General features: G+C 40.9%; 1 protein-coding gene across 4 annotated transcripts in view; it reads left to right on the top strand.

Annotated features, from left to right (window-relative positions):
- The window catches only part of CFAP57 (cilia and flagella associated protein 57), a 104,039-nt gene extending 88,227 nt beyond the window's left edge, over window positions 1–15,812 (top strand). For all 4 annotated transcript variants that reach the window (XM_071217510.1, XM_004484439.3, XM_058303773.2 and 1 more), the window contains one exon: window positions 14,691–15,812. In XM_071217510.1, the coding sequence (XP_071073611.1) occupies window positions 14,691–14,905 (215 nt within the window). In that variant the 3' untranslated portion in view covers window positions 14,906–15,812. The remainder of the gene's footprint in view (window positions 1–14,690) is intronic.
- The last annotated feature ends 2,023 nt before the right edge of the window (window positions 15,813–17,835 follow it).

Raw genomic sequence — 17,835 nt, 5'->3', positions numbered from 1 at the left:
AGTGTCCCAGGTCCCTAGTACAAGCAAATGCATATCCTCTCTGGAAAGTATATTTTAAACCTGAGTTTTAAAGAATTCCTATAGATAATGTTCCAAAGAAATGACCTCACAAATCAAAAATCACTAAAATACATGAGGAAATAAAACACTGTGAGTGAAGCACAACAAAAATAACAAGCTACAGAGTAAAACCACAATGACAATGGATAGAATTATTAAAATAAGAATATTTAATATGAATAAAGAAATAAAAGGAGGACTTGAAAATAAGACAATACAATAAGTCATCTAAAATTAAACGGGCAGATTTTTAAAAGAACCAATTAAAACTTCTAGAAATGGAAAACATTAATAATAGAAAGAATAAACTAAATGAACAGTCTGAACAATAAATAGACATATCTGAAGGGAGAATTTATAAAATAAAAGATTGGAGAAATTACCCAGATTGCAGCCTTAAGGGTCAAATATATAGGAAAATACAAAGAGAATATAATGGGATAATTCAACTCACATCTAATTGAAGTTACAGAAAGAAAGAAAATGAGTAGAGGCAACATCGCAGTTTAGAATAGTTGACAAAAACAAAAACAAAAAAAGATAAAAGAAAAAAAAATAAAGAATAGTTGAGGGTTTTTCAGAGTTGATGAAAGATGCCAATCAACAGATCCAAGAAACCCAATGGATACTAAGTAGTGTAAATTTTTTTTTAAAAACCCACATCCAAACTGCAGGACTCCAAAGACAAAGAGAAGATGTTAAAAGCAGCCAGAGAGAACAGATAGGTTGTATACAAAGGAATAACAATTCAACTAACTTCTGACTTCTCGACAGCAACAGTGTAACCCAGAAATAGTGAACCAATACCTTCAAAGTACTGAGAGGTAATAATTGACCCCTTGAGTTATATAATTAATGAAACTATCTTCTAAAAATGTGTCCAAAGAAAAAAATTCTGACAAAAACAAAGAATTTGTCACCAATAAACGCTCATTAAAGGAATTTCTAAAGAATATATTTCAGGGAGAAGAAAAACAATTCTAAAGGAAAGCATGAATGCAAGAAGAAATAATGGGGAAAGATGACTGAGTAGGGAGATCCAGGACTCATTCCTTCCAACAAAACAGCAATTAAACAGGCAGAAACTGCCTGAAACAACTGTTCTGGGGCTCTTGAGGGCAGAATAATTGTACAACATCCAGCAAAGAATGGGAGAAAGAAACTGATAAACTATGGTAAAGAACAATGAGTTGCCCTCTCTGTATGGCAGCTGCTGGCACCCATCCCCCACTATCATGGTGGGACACCGTGGGGTCCAGTCCTTGGCTAGCTTGCTGGTGATAGTAAGGGACATAAAAATCTTCTTCTCTAAGAAGATTTGTGGGGGGAGAATGGCCAATTACTGATCATGGCTTTTAATTAGTGAATTTGGATTGCTGGATTCCGGCCTTCAGCTGTTGTTTCAGCCCACCCTGAACAAAGGCAGCAGCAGCCATTGTTTCAACCCTGCCCTGCACAGGGGCAGAGGTGGTGGAGATTTAAAGATGCAGCACTTCCTCAAAGCTGCAGGAGAGAGTTAGCTAAAGGGCTGAATTTGCTAGACAGGCCAGGAAAGCACAGCCTTGGGAAGCTGTCAAAGAGAGTTTTGGCATCCTTTCTGATTTCCTCCCCACAGCACTTTGGAGCTGGTGTGTGCTTCCTTCATGGGTCCCAGGCACTGTTATGGATGGGAAATACTGACTTGGGGGGGGGGGAATATATATATATATATAGATATATATAGAAAAAATATATTTTAAAATGTGTTTTTTAAAATTGGAAACAATCCCCCCCCCCAAAAAAAAAAACCACAATGAGAGATGCAACAAAGCGGGGAGCAGAGGTGGCTCAAGTGATTGGGCACCTCCCTCCCACATGGGAGGTCCCAGGTTCAGTTTTTTTGTACCTCCTAAAAAAAAGAAGACCAGCAACACAACAAACAGACACAGCAAATGCAAACAATGAGAGGGTGGGAAGAAACAAATAAATTAATCTTTAAAAAAAAACTACGAGATATCATTTCATACCTGTCAGAATGGCCACTATTAAAAAGACAGAGAACTACAAGCATGTAGAGAGATAGGAACACTTATTCACTGTTGGTGGGAATACAGAATGGTACAGCCACTGTGGAGGACTGTTTGGCAGTTCCTAAAGAAGCTGAATATAGACTTGCTACGTGACCCTGCAATACCACTACTGGGTATATACCCAGAAGAACTGAGAACAGTGATGTGAACTGACATCTGCACACCAATGTTCATAGTGGCATTATTCACAATTGCCAAAAGTTGGAAACAACTCAGGTGTCCATCAACTAATGAATGGATAAACAAATTGTGGTGTATTCACCTGGTGGAATATTATGCAGCTTTAAGAAGAAATGGGGAAGCAGACTTGGCCCAGTGGTTAGGGCATCCGTCTACCACATGGAAGGTCCACGGTTCAAACCCTGGGTCTCCTTGACCCATGTGAGCTGGCCCACGTGCAGTGCTGATACACACAAGGAGTGCCGTGCCACACAGGGGTGTCCCCCGCGTAGGGGAGCCCCACGAGCAAGGAGTGCGCCCCGTAAGGAGAGCCGCCCAGCCCGAAAGAAAGTGCAGCCTGCCCAGAAATGGCACCATGCACACAGAGAGCTGACACAGCAAGATGACACAGCAAAAAGAGACACAGATTCCCATGCCTCTGACAGCAACAGAAGAGGGCAAAGAAGAGCACACAGCATACAGACACAGAGAACAGACAACTGGGGCAAGGCGGGGGAAGGAGAGGGAAATAAATAAATCAATCTTTTTTTTAAAAAAAGAGGTTTAAAAAAAAAAGAAGAAATAAAGCCTTGAAACAAATCACAACATGGATGAACCTGGAGAACATTATGTTGAGCAAAGCAGCCAGACACAAAAGGGCAAATACTATGATTATGATTGTATTACTATGAACGAAATATATTGTGTAACATCTATTATGATTCAAAAAAATTTTTTATATGTATCCAGGACATTTAACTGAGAAATGTATGTTTTTATTCAACTGTTTTCTTTTTATTTTTTGTTTAATTTTCAATTATTAAATGTACAAAATAAAGTTAAAAAAGGAAAAATATGAAAATTATGGGGATGAAAGGCACAATAGAAGAGATTAAAAGGGAAGCAGATTTGGCTCAACTGATAGAGCATCCGCCTACCACATGGGAGGTCCAGGGTTCAAACCTAGGGTCTCCTGACCCGTGTGGTGAGCTGTCCCACGCACAGTGCTGATGAGCACAAGGAGTGCCATGCCATGCAGGGGTGCCCCCATGCAAGGAGTGTGCCGCATAAGGAGAGCCGCCCCATGCAAAAAAAGTGCAGCCTGCCCAGGAGTGGCATCGCACACATGGAGAGCTGATGCAGCAAGATGATGCAACAAAAAGAGACACAGATTCCCGGTGCCACTGACAAGAATACAAGCAGACACAGAACACAGAGTGAATGGACACAAAGAGCAGACAATGGGCAGGGGGAGAAATAAATAAAAAATAAATCTTTTTTAAAAAGAGAGATTAAAAATACACTGAAGTCATACAACTGCAGATTTGAGCAGGCAGAAAAAAGAATCAATGGACTAGAAAACAGGACAATTGAAATCTTACAGACAGAAGAACAGATAGAGAAAAGAATGAAAAAAAATTGGACAGTGTCTCAGGGATTTAAATTACAGCATGAAGCCCACAATTATGCATCATGGGTTTCCCAGAAGAAGAAGGGAAGGGTAAGGGGGCAGAAAGGAAATTTTAGGAAATAATGGCCAAAAATTTCCTGACTCTTTTGGAAGACATACATATCCAAGAAGTGCAGCCTACTCCAAATACAATAAATCCTATTAAACCTCCTCAGAGATACATACTAATCAGAGCATCATGCCAATGATAGAGAATTCTGAAAACAGCAGGAGAAAAGCAATTCATCAGTTACAAGGGATCCGCAATAAGTACACATGCCATTTTCTTATCAGAAATCATGGAGGCAAGAAGGCAGTGGTATGATATATTCAAGATACTGAAAGAGGGCAACTGGCAACTGCCAGCCAAATATCTGGCAAGACTGTCTTTCAAAAATGAGGGTGAGTTTAGAATATTCACAGATAAACAGAAAGTGGGAGAGTTTGTAATGAAGAAACTGGCTTTGTAGGAAATATGAAAGAGAGTGATACAGCCTAAAAAGGAAAGGCAGAAGAGAGAGGCTTGGAAGAGAGTCTAGAAATGAAGATTATATCACTAAAAGTTACCAAAAATGTTTTTAAAATGTGATGAAAAGAATTCATGACAGGGAGCAGAGGTGGCTCAAGTGATTGGGTGCCTCCCTCCCACATGGGAGGTCCTGGGTTTGGTTCCCAGTGCTTCCTAAAAAAAAGAAGACGCACAGAGAACAGACAACAGGTGCAAACAAGGGGGGGGGGGGAGATAAAGTTTCTAAAAAATTAAAAAATAAAAAAAAGAAGGTATGACAGATAAAACCCAAAGATCAAAACGGGTGAAGTAAGAACTGCCTTTACTGTAATAACATTGAACATTAATGGATAAACTCACCAATCAAAAGACACAGACTAGTAGAATGGATAAGGAAATATAAGCCATCTTCATGCTGTTTACAAGAGACTCACCTTAGACCCGAGGATACAAATAGCTTGAAACTGAAAGGCTAGAAAAAGATATTCCATGCACCATGCATGTATTAACCCAAAAAAAAAGCTGAAGTAGCTTTATTTATAGCGGATGAAATAGACTTTAAAAGCAAAGCTGTTATTAGAGACAAGGAAGGTTATTATATACTAATAAAAAGGGCAATTCAACAGGAGGAAATAACAATCATAAATGTATATGCACCTAACCAGGATGCCCAAATTATAGGAGGCAAAACGTGGCAAAACTGAAGGGAGAAATAGACATCTCTATAGTAATAGTTGGAGACTTCAATATACCATTGTTATCATTGAATAGATCATCTGGGCAGCAGATCAATAAAGAAACAGAGAAATTGAATAATGTAATGAACTAAACCTAATAGACCTATACAGAACATTGCACCCCAAAAAAACAAGATATACAGTATTCCCAAGAGCTCATGGATCTTTCTCCAGTATAGACCATATGTTGGGTCACTAAGCAGATCTCAATAAATTTTAAAAGATCAAAATTACACAAAGCAATTTCTCTGTTCATAATGGAATAAAGCTGGAAATAAAAAATAGGCAGAATATATGTGAGAGTACACGAGGATGAATATAAAACAGCTAATATTACACCAAAAACATATAGGGGACGACAGACTAATAATGAAAACCATAAGACAAAACATAGGATAACTAAAAAATTTAGAAAACTGTACAACCTAAAGTATGGACCACATAGTAAGCACAAATGTTACCTTGTTTGAAAACTATAGTTTCGGAATCTGTACATCAGTTTCAGGAAATATGATATGAATAAGTTAAAAGATTATTGCTGTGGAAGGGAAAAGGTTTTATGGTGGATCTGGGGAAATACTGTATATTGTATATATGAATTTTGGTGATCTAAGACTCTTCTGAAGCTGACATTATGTTGGGATTCACTTTACGGGAAGTTTTGGATCACAGAGTGGTTCAACAATGACAGCGGAGGAATACTGATATGGGGTGTTATTGACAGGATATATATGGTTGACAGGGAGTTTTACAGGGCATATGCCCAGGGTATATGGTAATGTCTATATATACTCATAGTGGAAACAATTAAAAACAACAGCTGGGGGGTTACTGGGCTCCTGGCCGGGGGGTCACTGTTGTGGGCCCTGGGAGAGCAGCGGCAATCCTCCAGGTGCAACAGCAAGAACCAGGAAGGAAGGAGGGCCCAACAGTGGGCTCTTGATACTAATGGCTACACTTTTGAGCCTATGCACCTGCAATAAGAACAAGGCCTAGAGCAGCATTGTGCCTGGGGGTTTCCTCCTGACAGCCTTCATGTTACTCAAATGTGGCCACTCTCACAGCCAAACTCAGCGTGTAGATGTGATGCATTCCCCCCAGCGTGGGACACGACACCCGGGGATGAGCCTCCCTGGCACCGAGGGATCACTACCACATACCAGCTGAAGAAGCAACTAGAAAATGACCTTGAATTAAAGATTCAATGCGGAACAGCAGAATATACCTGTCTACATATAATAACATGACTTCGGGAAGCGGTTTGACCTAATGTAAGGGGGAAAAGGAAAGGAGAAATGAGATTATAAGGCTGTGAGTCTCTAAAAAAGAGTCTGGAGGTTGTCAGAAGGAATACCCCTATGTACAACTGAACAGAGTCTAAGAGACAGATAAGGTAGATACAACCCCAGGTATTGGTTCTTTTGAGGGATAAAGAGACCCACGGGTTCTATGGTCATGGCAGAAGGGGTTCAAAGATGGCCCTTCTTTGGAGCTGGTGTTTCTGCGTGATGGAAATGGACTCAGAGGGGATCTCTTTTCACAAGACTTGCATGCTACTTTATTGGAATTGTAGTTGGTGCTGGGTTTAAGATATATGTAGGGGATTTGAATCTCTGGACTGATAATATGACACCCAGGCCCAGAGCCTCAACAGACTTCAGCTCCTACACTTTGACTTATTGGACTTACTCCACTCAGCTAACATGGAGTTGAAGAAGGTCAACCACCACAACATGGAGCCTAGAGTGTCTACAACTAGAAGCGGGAAGAGTGCATCCAGTACCCATGTGGAATCTAAGCCCTCACTTGACATAGGTGTGCAATGGACACAACCAATCCAATGTCCACAGAGAAAATGTGGAATGGGTGTGGGAATGGTAGCCATGGGGGCTGCTGGGTGTGGGGAACGGGAGGAAGAGATGAGATGTGGAGGCGTTTTCGGGACGTGGAGTTGTCCTGGATAGTGCTTCACGGACAATTACGGGACACTGTAGATCCCCCCAGGGCCCACTGGATGGAACGTGAGAGAGTCTGGGCTATGATGTGGACCATTGACTATGGGGTGCAGTGATGCTCAGAGATGAACTTACCAGGTGCAATGGATGTATCACGATGATGGGAGAGAGTGTTGCTGTGGGGGGAGTGGGGGGCGGGGGCGGTGGGGTTGAATGGGACCTCATATATATTTTTTAATGTAATTAAAAATAATAATAAATAAATATTTTTAAAAAAATAGGCAGAATAAGGGAAAATTCATAAATATATGGAGATTAAACAACACACCATTAAACAATCTGTGCCCCAAAATGCATGAGGCAAACACTGGCAAAACTGAAAGGAGAAATAAACACTCTACAGTAATAATTGGAGACTTCAATACACCACTCTCATCAATAGAGAGAACATTGTAGCAGTTTGATATTATTGATGAATTCCAAAAAGAAATATTGGATTATGTTTGTAAACTAGTCTTTTCCTCTGGGCATATTAGACTGTATTGGATTCAGAGGTTTTACTTTTACTTGATTAAATAATGATTAAGGCTTTGATTGGGCCATGTCAGTAGGACCAAGGAGGTGGGGACTCACAGAAAAACTGCACCACAGAGAAGGGAGGTTGGAGTTTTGGGCTGGAGCCCAGGAAGTGAACACACAGGAGAATACAGAGGAATAGAGATGGCTCCTTACACACAGCAGAAGCCCACTGGAGAGAGACTGAGCCATTTGCCTGATAGTCCACAGCTGGCCTTGTGGAGCAAGCACAGCTGCTGAGCTCAGAGAGAAATGAAGCCCCAGGAAGAAAAGAATCCAAGGAGCCTGAACTCTTGGCAGACATTGGCAGCCATCCTGCCCCAACATGTGGCTGTAGACTTTGATGAGGGAAATAACTTACGCTTTTTGACCTGGTAACTGTAAGCTTCTGCCCCAAATAAATACCTTTCATAAAATTCAATACCCCTTTGGCTGACTAATACAAACACCTAGAGAGAGGGTCAATAGGAAATAGGGAACTTCAATAATACAATAAATGATCTAGATGTAACAGACATATACAGAATACTGCACCTCAAAACAGCAGGACATACATTCTTCTCAAGTACACATGGATCTTTCTCCAGCATAGACCACATGTTGGGTCACAAAACTAGTCTCAATAAATTTTAAAAGGTTGTTATTATATAAATCACTTTCTCTGACCATATTGGAATGAGGCTGGAAATAAGTAACAGGTTGAGAACTGCAAAATTCACAAATACATTGAGGATAAACAACATACTCTTAAACAATCAGTGAGTCAAAGAAAAAAAATTGCAAGAGAAATCAGTAAATATCTTGAGGAAAATGAAAATGAGAACACAATGTATCAAAACTTAGGCGATGCAGCAAAGTCGGTGCTGAAATTTATAGCCCAATAAGTTTACATTTGAAAAAGTAAAAGAGCTAAAATCAAAGACTTAACTGCACACCTAGAGGAACTAGAAAAAAGAACAGCAAATTAATCCCAAAGCAAGAAGAAGGAAATAACTAAGATTAGAGCTGAAATTGAGAATAAAAAAAAAAAAAGAGAATTAATAAAACCAAAAGTTGGTTTTTTTTTAGAAAATCAATGAGATTGAGAAACCTTTAGCTAGACTGACAAAGGAAAAAGAGAGAAAATGCAAATAAAATCAGAAATGAGAGGGCAGTCATTACTACTGACTCCACAGAAGTAAAAAGGATCATAAGAGGTAACTATGAACAACTGTATACCAGCAAATAAGGTAACTTAGATGAAATGGACAAATTCGTAGAAAAGCAGAGCAACCTACACTGACTCAAGAAGAAATAGAAGACTTCAACAGACCAATTTCAAGTAAAGAGATTGAATCACTCATCAAAAACCTCCCAAGAAAGAAAAGCCCAGGACCAGATGGCTTCACAGATGAAGTCTACCAGTCATTCCAAGAAGAATTAATACTAAGCCTGCTCAGTCTTCAAAACAATTGAAGAGGATGAAACACTACCTAACTCATGTTATGACGCCACATCACCCTAATACCAAAGCCAGATAAAGATACTACAAGAAAAGAAAATTACAGACCAATTTCTTTAAGGATTTAAAAATCCTCAACAAAATACTTGTCAATTGAATCCAACAGCACATTAAAAAATTACAGACCGTGATCAAGTGGGTTTTATACCAGATATGCAAAGGTGGTTCAACACAAGAAAAAGATTAATGTAATACACCACATTAACAAATGAAAGGGGAAAAACTACATGATCATCTCAATTGATGCAGAAAAGGCATTTGATGAAATCCAGCATTCTTTCTTGACAAAAACACTTTGAAAGATAGGAATAGAAAGAAATTTTCTCAACATGATAAAGGGCATATATGAAAACCCGACAGCTAACATCATACTCAACGGTGAAAGACTCAATGTTTTCCCTCTAAGATCTGGAACAAGTCAAGGATGCTCACTGTCACCACTGCTACTCAGGAATGTGATGGAAGTTCTAACCAGAGTAGTAAGGCAAGAAAAGGAAATAAGAGGCATCTAAATTGGAAAGGAAAAAGTATTTTTTCTCTTTACAGGCCACATTGTTTTATATAGAGAACATCCCAAAAATTCTACCACAAAGCTACTAGAGCTAATAAATGAGTTCAGCAGCGTGGCAAGATACAAGATCCATACCCAGAAATCAGTAGTGTTTCTATACAATATATATAATATATTTCTATACAATATATAATAATGAACAATCTGCAGAAGAAATCAAGATAAGAATTCCATTTACAATAGCAACTAAAAGGATCAAAGATCTAGAAATAAATTTAACCAAGGATGTAAAGGACTTAAACACAAAAAACTACAAAACATTGCTGTAAGAATCAAAGATGTGTGATCTATCTATCTTTTAAAACTAAATAAAAAATATATTAAAAAAAAAAAAAAAAGAATCAACAATGACCTAAATGAATGGAAGGGCATTCTAGTGCTCATGGATTGGAAGACTAAATATCATTAAAGATGTCATCTTTACACAAATTGATTTACAAATTCAACACAATCCCAATGAAAATTCTGACAGCCTTCCTTTTTTTTTTTTAAAGATTTATTTATTTTAATTATTTCTTTCCCCTTTCCCCCCACCCTGGTTGTCTGTTCTCTGTGTCTATTTGCTGCATCTTCTTTGTCTGCTTCTGTTGTTGTCAGCAGCCCAGGAATCTGTGTTTCTTTTTGTTGCGTCAGCTCTCCCTGTGTGTGGCGCCATTCCTGGGCAGGCTGCACTTTCTTTCGCACTGGGCGGCTCTCCTTACGGGGCACACTCCTTGCACATGGGGCTCCCCTACCCCGGGACACTCCTGTGTGGCACAGCACTCCTTGGGTGCATCAGCACTGCACATGGGCCAGCTGCATATTGGTCAAGGAGGCCCAGGGTTTGAACCGCGGACCTCCCATGTGGTAGACGGATGCCCTAACCACTGGGCCAAGTCCGCCGCCCAGCCTTCCTTGCAGAAATGGAAACACCAATTATCAAATTTATTTGGAAAGGTAAGGAACCCCAAATAGCCAAAAACATCTTGAAAATGAAGAACAAAGTTGGAGGACTCACACTCCCTGACTTTAAAGCATATTACAATGCTACAGTGGTCAAAACAGCATGGAACTGGCATAAAGATAGATATATCGAACAATGAAATCAAACTGAGAGTTCAGAAATGTACCTGCACACCTATGGCCAATTGATATTCAACAAGGCTGCCAATACACTAAACTAAGCAGAATATTCTCTTCAACAAATGGTGCTGGGAGAACTGGATATCCATATCCAAAAGAATGAAAGAGGACCCCTATTTCATACCCTGTACAAAAATTAACTCAAAGTAGGTCAAAAACCTAAATATAAGAGCCAGAACTATAAAATTCCTAGAAGAAAATGTAGGAAAGTATCTTTAATGTCTTGTAGTAGGCAGTGATTTCTTACACTTTACATCAAAGCACAAGCAATGAAAGAAAAATAGATAAATGGGACCTCCTCAAAATTAAAAACTTTTGTGGGGGAGTGGATGTAGCTTAAGTGGTTGAGAGCCTGCTTCCCATGTATGAGTTCCTAGGTTCAATCCCCAGTACTTCCTAAAAACAAACAGAAAAAATAAAACCCAACTCTCATTGGGGAGTGAATGTAGCTCAGTGGTTGAGTGTCTACTTCCCATGCATGAAGTCCTGGATTCAATCCCTGAAACTTCCTTTAAAAAATAAACTTTTGTGCATCAAAGGACTTTGTCAAGAAAATGAAAAGGCAGCCTTCTCAATGGGAGAAAATATTTGGAAACCACATATGCAATAGAGTTTTAAAATCCAGAATATATAAAGAAATCCTATAACTCAGCAATAAAGAGACTAACAACCCAATTTAAAAATAGAGAAAAGACTTGCATAAACATTTCTCCAAAGATGGCATACAAATGCCTGAAAAACAAGAAAGGATGCTCAACAGCACTGGCTATCAGAGCAATGCAAATCAAAACCACAATATATCATTTCACAACCTACTATTTTAAAAAACAGAAAACTACAAGTGTTTGAGAGGATGTGGAGAAATAGGATCACTCATTCACTGCTGGTGGGAATGTAAAATGGTGCAGCCACTTATATACACAAAAGAACTGAAAGTAGGGACACAAACAGGCATTTGTACACCAATATTCATAGCAGCATTATTCAGAAATTGCCAAAAGATGGAAGCAACACAAGTGTCCATCAACTGATGAATAGATAAACAAAATGTGATATATACATATGATGGAATATTATTCAGTTGTAAGAAGGAATGAAGTCCCGATGCTGCAACAACATGGATGAACCTTGAGGACTTAATGTTGATTGAAATCAGCCAGACACAAAAGGACAAATATTGTATAAGCCCACTGTTATGAACTAATTATAAGTAAGCAAGCTCATAGAGTTAGAATCTAGAATATAGGTTACCAGGAGATAGATTGGGTTAGAGGAGCACCCCTGGGAACATTGATAGGGCAGTGTCCCCCAGGCCAGGCATGTTCCAGGAGACAACTGCTCCCGGAGGCCCCCTCGCCAGCCAGTGGCTCTTTGCCACCTCTGTGCTGCCCTACAGCTCTGCAATCTCTGATCTCCTCCTCTCTTGCCTGTGGGTAAAGAGCCTTACTGGGCAGTACAGCCCACTGCTCAGCCTCTGAGGTCATTTGATCACTCTGTAATTGGGCAGCCTAAAGGGCCTTAAAGCTACAAATCTACATCAAGATCTATATATAACACCTGGAGAAGCACTGGGGCTAAGAGACAAGGGTGTGGCCAGTCCTGCTGGTGGCAGCACAGAGGTCCTCCATCCACATTGAACTGGATAGAGAGGAAGAATTCCAAGTGCTGGAAAATTGCCAGGCTTATGCCACTGGGTACCTCCAGGACTGTAACCTTAAAAGTACAGGTCCAGGGAAGCAGCTGTGACTCAATCAGTTTGGCTCCCACTTACCATATGGGAGGCCCTGGGTTCATATCCCAGGGCCCACTTGTAAAGGCAGGCTCGCCCACATGCCACAGAGAGCCCCCAGCCCACAAGCACCACACAAGCGCTGCAGAGAGCCAACTCAGTAAGGTGACTCAACAAAAAAGGGAGACAAGTAAAAAAACACAGAAGAGTACACAGTGAATGGACACAGAGAGCAGACAAACAAGCCGCGGGGGGGTGGGACGGTAAATAAAAAGTAAGTACAGACACACAACGTACAGCAAATGGACACAGATAGCAGACAGTAAGCAAGCTGCAAAGGGAGGGGGATTAAAAAAAAAATACAGGTGCAGGGGAGCGAATGTAGCTCAAGTGGTTGAGCACCTGCTTCCCACGTAAAGGTGCTGGGTTCAATACCTGGTACCACCTTAAAAAAAACAAATACAGGTTGGGTCCCCCTGGGAAGCCAGATGGTGACTAGGTGAGTAGCTATGTGTGAAGGCCAGTGGCAAAGTCATCTGTAAGAATGGGGGAGAGGAAGTAGTATAGAAGTTAAAGTTCAGAACCACTGTGGGGAATGAGATAGTTTGCTGACTATGGACATAATGTTCAGCTTGGGTTGAAGACCGTGAATTTGAATCCCATAAGTTACTTTTTTCACTAGTGCACAGCAGCCCAGATGTGGAAATGTAGATGTGGAATGGTTGGATTATCTCAGCTTTGAGCTGGGTAGGGTACATGGGACAGAAAGACAAGGGAACTAGAAATCTGTGGGTGCTATAAGAAAATGGTGGAAGAAACTCACTGTGGGTCTATCTGGATAGAGAAGGAGTGAATCTAGGCAATGGTTTCTTTTCCCAAAGACTGGCTGCTGGCAATCCTTGGCTCCTCTACCACATGGAAGCATCTGTTGGTCTCTTCCTTCTCTTCTGGGTTGCTTTCAGCTTCTCGCTACTGCGGTTCTCTCTCTCTCTCTCTCTCTCTCTCTCTCTCTCTCTCTCTCTCTCTCTCTCTCTCTCTCTCTCTCTCTCTCTCTCTCTCTCTCTCCCTCTCCCTCCCTCTCCCCCTCCCTCCCTCCCCATCTGTCTCTCTCTCCCCTACCCCCCCCACCTCATTCCGTTTATAAAGGACTCTGTAATAGGTTTAAGATTCATCCTGAATGAGGTAGGTTATACCTTAACTGAAGTAGCCTCATCAAAAGGTCCTATTTACAATGGATTTACAGCCACAGGAATAGATTAGATTTAAAAATACGTTTCGGGGAAACAAACTTGGCCCAGTGGTTAGGGACTCCGTCTACCACATGGGAGGTCCGTGGTTCAAACCCTGGGCCTCCTTGACCCGTGTGGAGCTGGCCCACGCGCAGTGCTGATGCGCGCAAGGAGTGCCCTGCCACGCAGGGGTGTCCCCCGCGTAGGGGAGCCCCACGCGCAAGGAGTGCGCCCTGTAAGGAGAACCGCCCAGCGCGAAAGAAAGTGCAGCCTGCCCAGGAATGCACCGCCCACACTTCCCATACCGCTGACGCTGATGACAACAGAAGCGGACAAAGAAACAAGACGCAGCAAACAGACACAGAGAACAGACAACCGGGGGAGAGGGGGAATTAAATAAATAAATAAATCTTTTTAAAAAAATAAAAATACGTTTGGGGGGAGGGGGCTACATATAGCTTCAAACCACCACAGCCATTAATGCTGAGAGTTCTGCATTGTGAGTCCAGGGAATCAGATGAGCCATCGACATTGAGACAGGGAGGACGACAGAGGATCTGGGTGGAATCTTCAAGGAACACGACAGAGTAGCCACACAAGGAGGGATAGAGAGGTCTCCAGGACCAAGAGTTTTACATGCAGAGGAAGAGGACTGGGGGCTTGGAAACCAACCCTGGTTATCACAAGAGTGCCGGTCTGCCTGGGGATATGGGGAATGGGAGAATTAGCACACTCTACTGCAGAGGGCCTGAGAGCAAGCAGTTGGACTGACAGGCTCAGGAGAGGCGCTGGGCTGTGGCCAGGCTCAGCATTAACCTTATCCCACTGAAGTAGGTATTCATTTCTCCATCTCTCTGCTAGACAGTGAAACATCTCATCTCTGTATCCCTATTGTCAGTTCCATCGTAGATGTGGAATAAATGCTTAAGGGGGCCAGGGAGGGATGAAGGATAGGTTGGCTTCAGAGAAGCTTTGCAGCAATCCGGTGAACAGGTCCCCATTAGTCCTGCTCTTTTCTTCACAGGGCCCAGCAGGGACATGTCTGGCATCGCTCCCACTGTGAGACTAAATGAGGAAGAAGAAACTGGAAGAATTATCGAAATGCAGCGCCTAGAAATCCAGCGCCTCAGAGACCAGATCCAAGAGCAAGAGCAGATCCCAGGGTTTCATCCCCCAGCCGGAGTACGACTTCCCTCCCTTCTGGATTCAGAGATAAGTTTTGAGGTAGAGACCAAGTGACCACCTCTGGTAGTCCATCTCCATCCACAGCCAGAGGAAGCATCTTTCTCCCTGCCAGACTCCAGGCTGGAATTCCTGCAATCCCTGCAGCACTGACCCCATCCGACTTCTTTCTCCCTGCCCTGAGGAACTGGGGACTCATCAGAATAAAGGTGTTTGCCTGCAACTGTGTCCAACTCTCTGCTTAGACAGGGAGCTGGGGTTGGGGAAGGAAAAGCAAGGTGCTTGAGGACTGGGGTCTCCTACTCATACAAGAGCCACTGCTGCAGGTCCCTGTCTGGGCTGCTTGTCACTGCAGAGCTCACACCAGACCTTGGGGCTGGCTTCAAGGAAAGGGGATTGCTGGGTCATATAATTTTATACTTAACTTTCTGAGGAACCACCAAATTTTTTCCACAGCAGCTGCACCATTTTACATTTACATTTATATTTCATTTCATTACTAACAATGAAAAAGTTCCTATTTCTCCACATTCTCTCCAACACTTGTTATTTTTCATTTTTTAATAGTAGCCATTCTAGTGGGCATGAAATTGTATTTCATTGTGGTTTTGATTTGCATTTCCCTAATGGCTAATGATATTGAACTTCTTTTCATATGTTTCTGGGACATTTGTATGTCTTCTCTAGAGAAATGCCTATTCACATCTTTAGCCCATTTCTTAATTATGTTGTCTTTTTGTTGGGAGTTGTAGTATTTCTTTATATATTCTGAATGTTAAACTCTTAACAGATATGTAGTTTCCAAATATTTTCTCCCATTTTATAGGTTGTCTTTTTACATTCATGATGAAGTTCTTTGATACACTAAACTTTTTAATTTTGATGAAGTTCCATTTATCTATTTTTTCTTTTGTTGCTCATGTTTCTACTTTAACGTCTAAGTAAACATTGCTAAGATAAAGTCCTGAAGATGCTTCTCTGTTTTCTTCTAGAAATTTCAGTCTTGGTTCTTATATTCAGGACTTTGATCCATCTTTTTTTTAAAAGATTGTATTTTATTTACCCTCCCCGACACACACCAGTGTTTACACTCACTGTCTGCTTTCTGTTAGTCTTCTTTTTTTTTTCAGGAGGCACTAGGAACCAAACCTGGGACCTCTCATGTGGGAAGGAGGCACCCAATCACTTGAGCCACCTCTGCTCCCTGTTTTTTGTCGTTGTGTCTCTCATTGTAAAATGTTTCCTTGCTGTATCTCTTTGTTGCATTATATCGCTGCATCATATTGTGTCATCTTGTTGCATCAGATCACCACGCCAGCTGCTGCATCAGCTCTCTGTTTTGCTCATCTTCTTTAGGAGGCACTGGGAACTGAAGCCAGGACCTTCCATGTGGCAGGCAGGCACCCAGCTGCTTGAGCCACATCCACTTCCCCTTTGATCCATCTTGAGATAAGCTTTGTAATGATGTGAGGTTGGGGTCACTCTTCATTCTTTTTGCATATGGATATCCAGTTCTCCCAGCACCACTTGTTGAAGTGACGATTCTTTCCTAATTGAGTGCACTTGGCACCCTTGTCAAAAATCAAGTGACCATACATGTGAGAGTTTATTTCTGAAATCTCATTTCAGTTCCATTAGTCTACATAGCTGTCCATGTGTCAGTACCATACTATTTTGATTACTGTACATTTGTAATAAGGTTTAAAATTGAAAAGTGAGAGTCCTCCAACTTTGTTCTTCTTTTTCAAAATGGTTTTGGCTATTTGGAACCACTTAACCTTCCAAAATATTTGATAATTGGCTTCCCCATTTCTTCAAAAAAGGCTGTTGGAATTTTTTGTTAATGCTATTGGAATTTTTACTGGGTTTGTCTTGAATCTGAAATCGCTTTGGGTAGAATTGACATCTTAACAGTATTTAGTTTTCTAATCCTTGAATATGGAATATCCTTCCACTTATTTAGGTCTTCTCTGATTTCTTTTAGTAATGTTTTGTAATTTCTGTGTATAAGTCCTTTACATTCTTGGTTAGATTTGTTCCTAGATATTTGATTCTTTTAGTTGCTATTGTAAATGGAATTCTTTTCTTGATTTCTTCTTCAGATTGTTCATTGTTAGTGTATCAAAACATTACTGATTTTTGGGTGTGGATCTTGTGTTCTCCATCATGCTGAATTAGTTTATTAGCTCTAGTGGCTTTGTTATGGATTTTTCCAGGTTTTCTATATATAGGACCATATGATCTGCAAATAGGAAAAAAACTTTTTCCCTTCCAATTTAGATACCTTTTAATTTTTTTCTTGCCTTATTACTCTCACTAGAACATCAGTACACTGTTTAGTAACTGTTTTTCTTCTTCCTTAACCTAGAGGGAAAGTTCTTAGTCTTTCACCATTGAGTATGATGTTAACTGTTGATTTTTTAATTTATTTATTTATTCCCCACCCCCCTTTGTTTTGTGCTTGCTGTCTGCTCTCTGTTTTCATTCATTGTGCACTCTCTGTGTCTGCTCATCTTCTCTTTAGGAGGCACTGGGAACCGAACCTGGGATCTCCCATGTGGGAAAGTGGCGCTCAATCACTTGAGCCACCTCCGCTCCCTGATTGTTGTGTCTCTCATTGAGTTTCCTCTTTGTGTCTCCTTGTTGCATCAGCTTGCCACACCAGCCCATCGCTCCAGCTCACTGTCTTTCTCGTCCTCTCCAGGAGGCACTGGGAACCAAACCCAGGACCTTCCATGTGGTAGGCAGGAGCTCAATCACTTGAGCCACATCCACTTCCCTGTTGATTTTTCATATACGTTCTTTATCATATTGAGGAAGTTCTCTTCTATTCCTAGTTTCCTAAGTGTTTTTAACCAGAAATGCTGGATATTATCAAATGTCTTTTCTGTATCAATTGGGATGATCATGTAGTTTTGTTTTTTTGTTGTTGTTATTTGTGGGGTTTTTTTAATTTAATTTTTAAATTATCTTCTTTTAAAGTTAAT

The sequence above is a fragment of the Dasypus novemcinctus genome, chromosome 9, assembly GCF_030445035.2.
Source record: "Dasypus novemcinctus isolate mDasNov1 chromosome 9, mDasNov1.1.hap2, whole genome shotgun sequence".
In the NCBI taxonomy this organism is placed as follows: domain Eukaryota; kingdom Metazoa; phylum Chordata; class Mammalia; order Cingulata; family Dasypodidae; genus Dasypus; species Dasypus novemcinctus.
The sequence above is the reverse complement of the archived record's forward strand: the minus strand, read 5'-3'. Positions and strand labels throughout refer to the sequence as shown.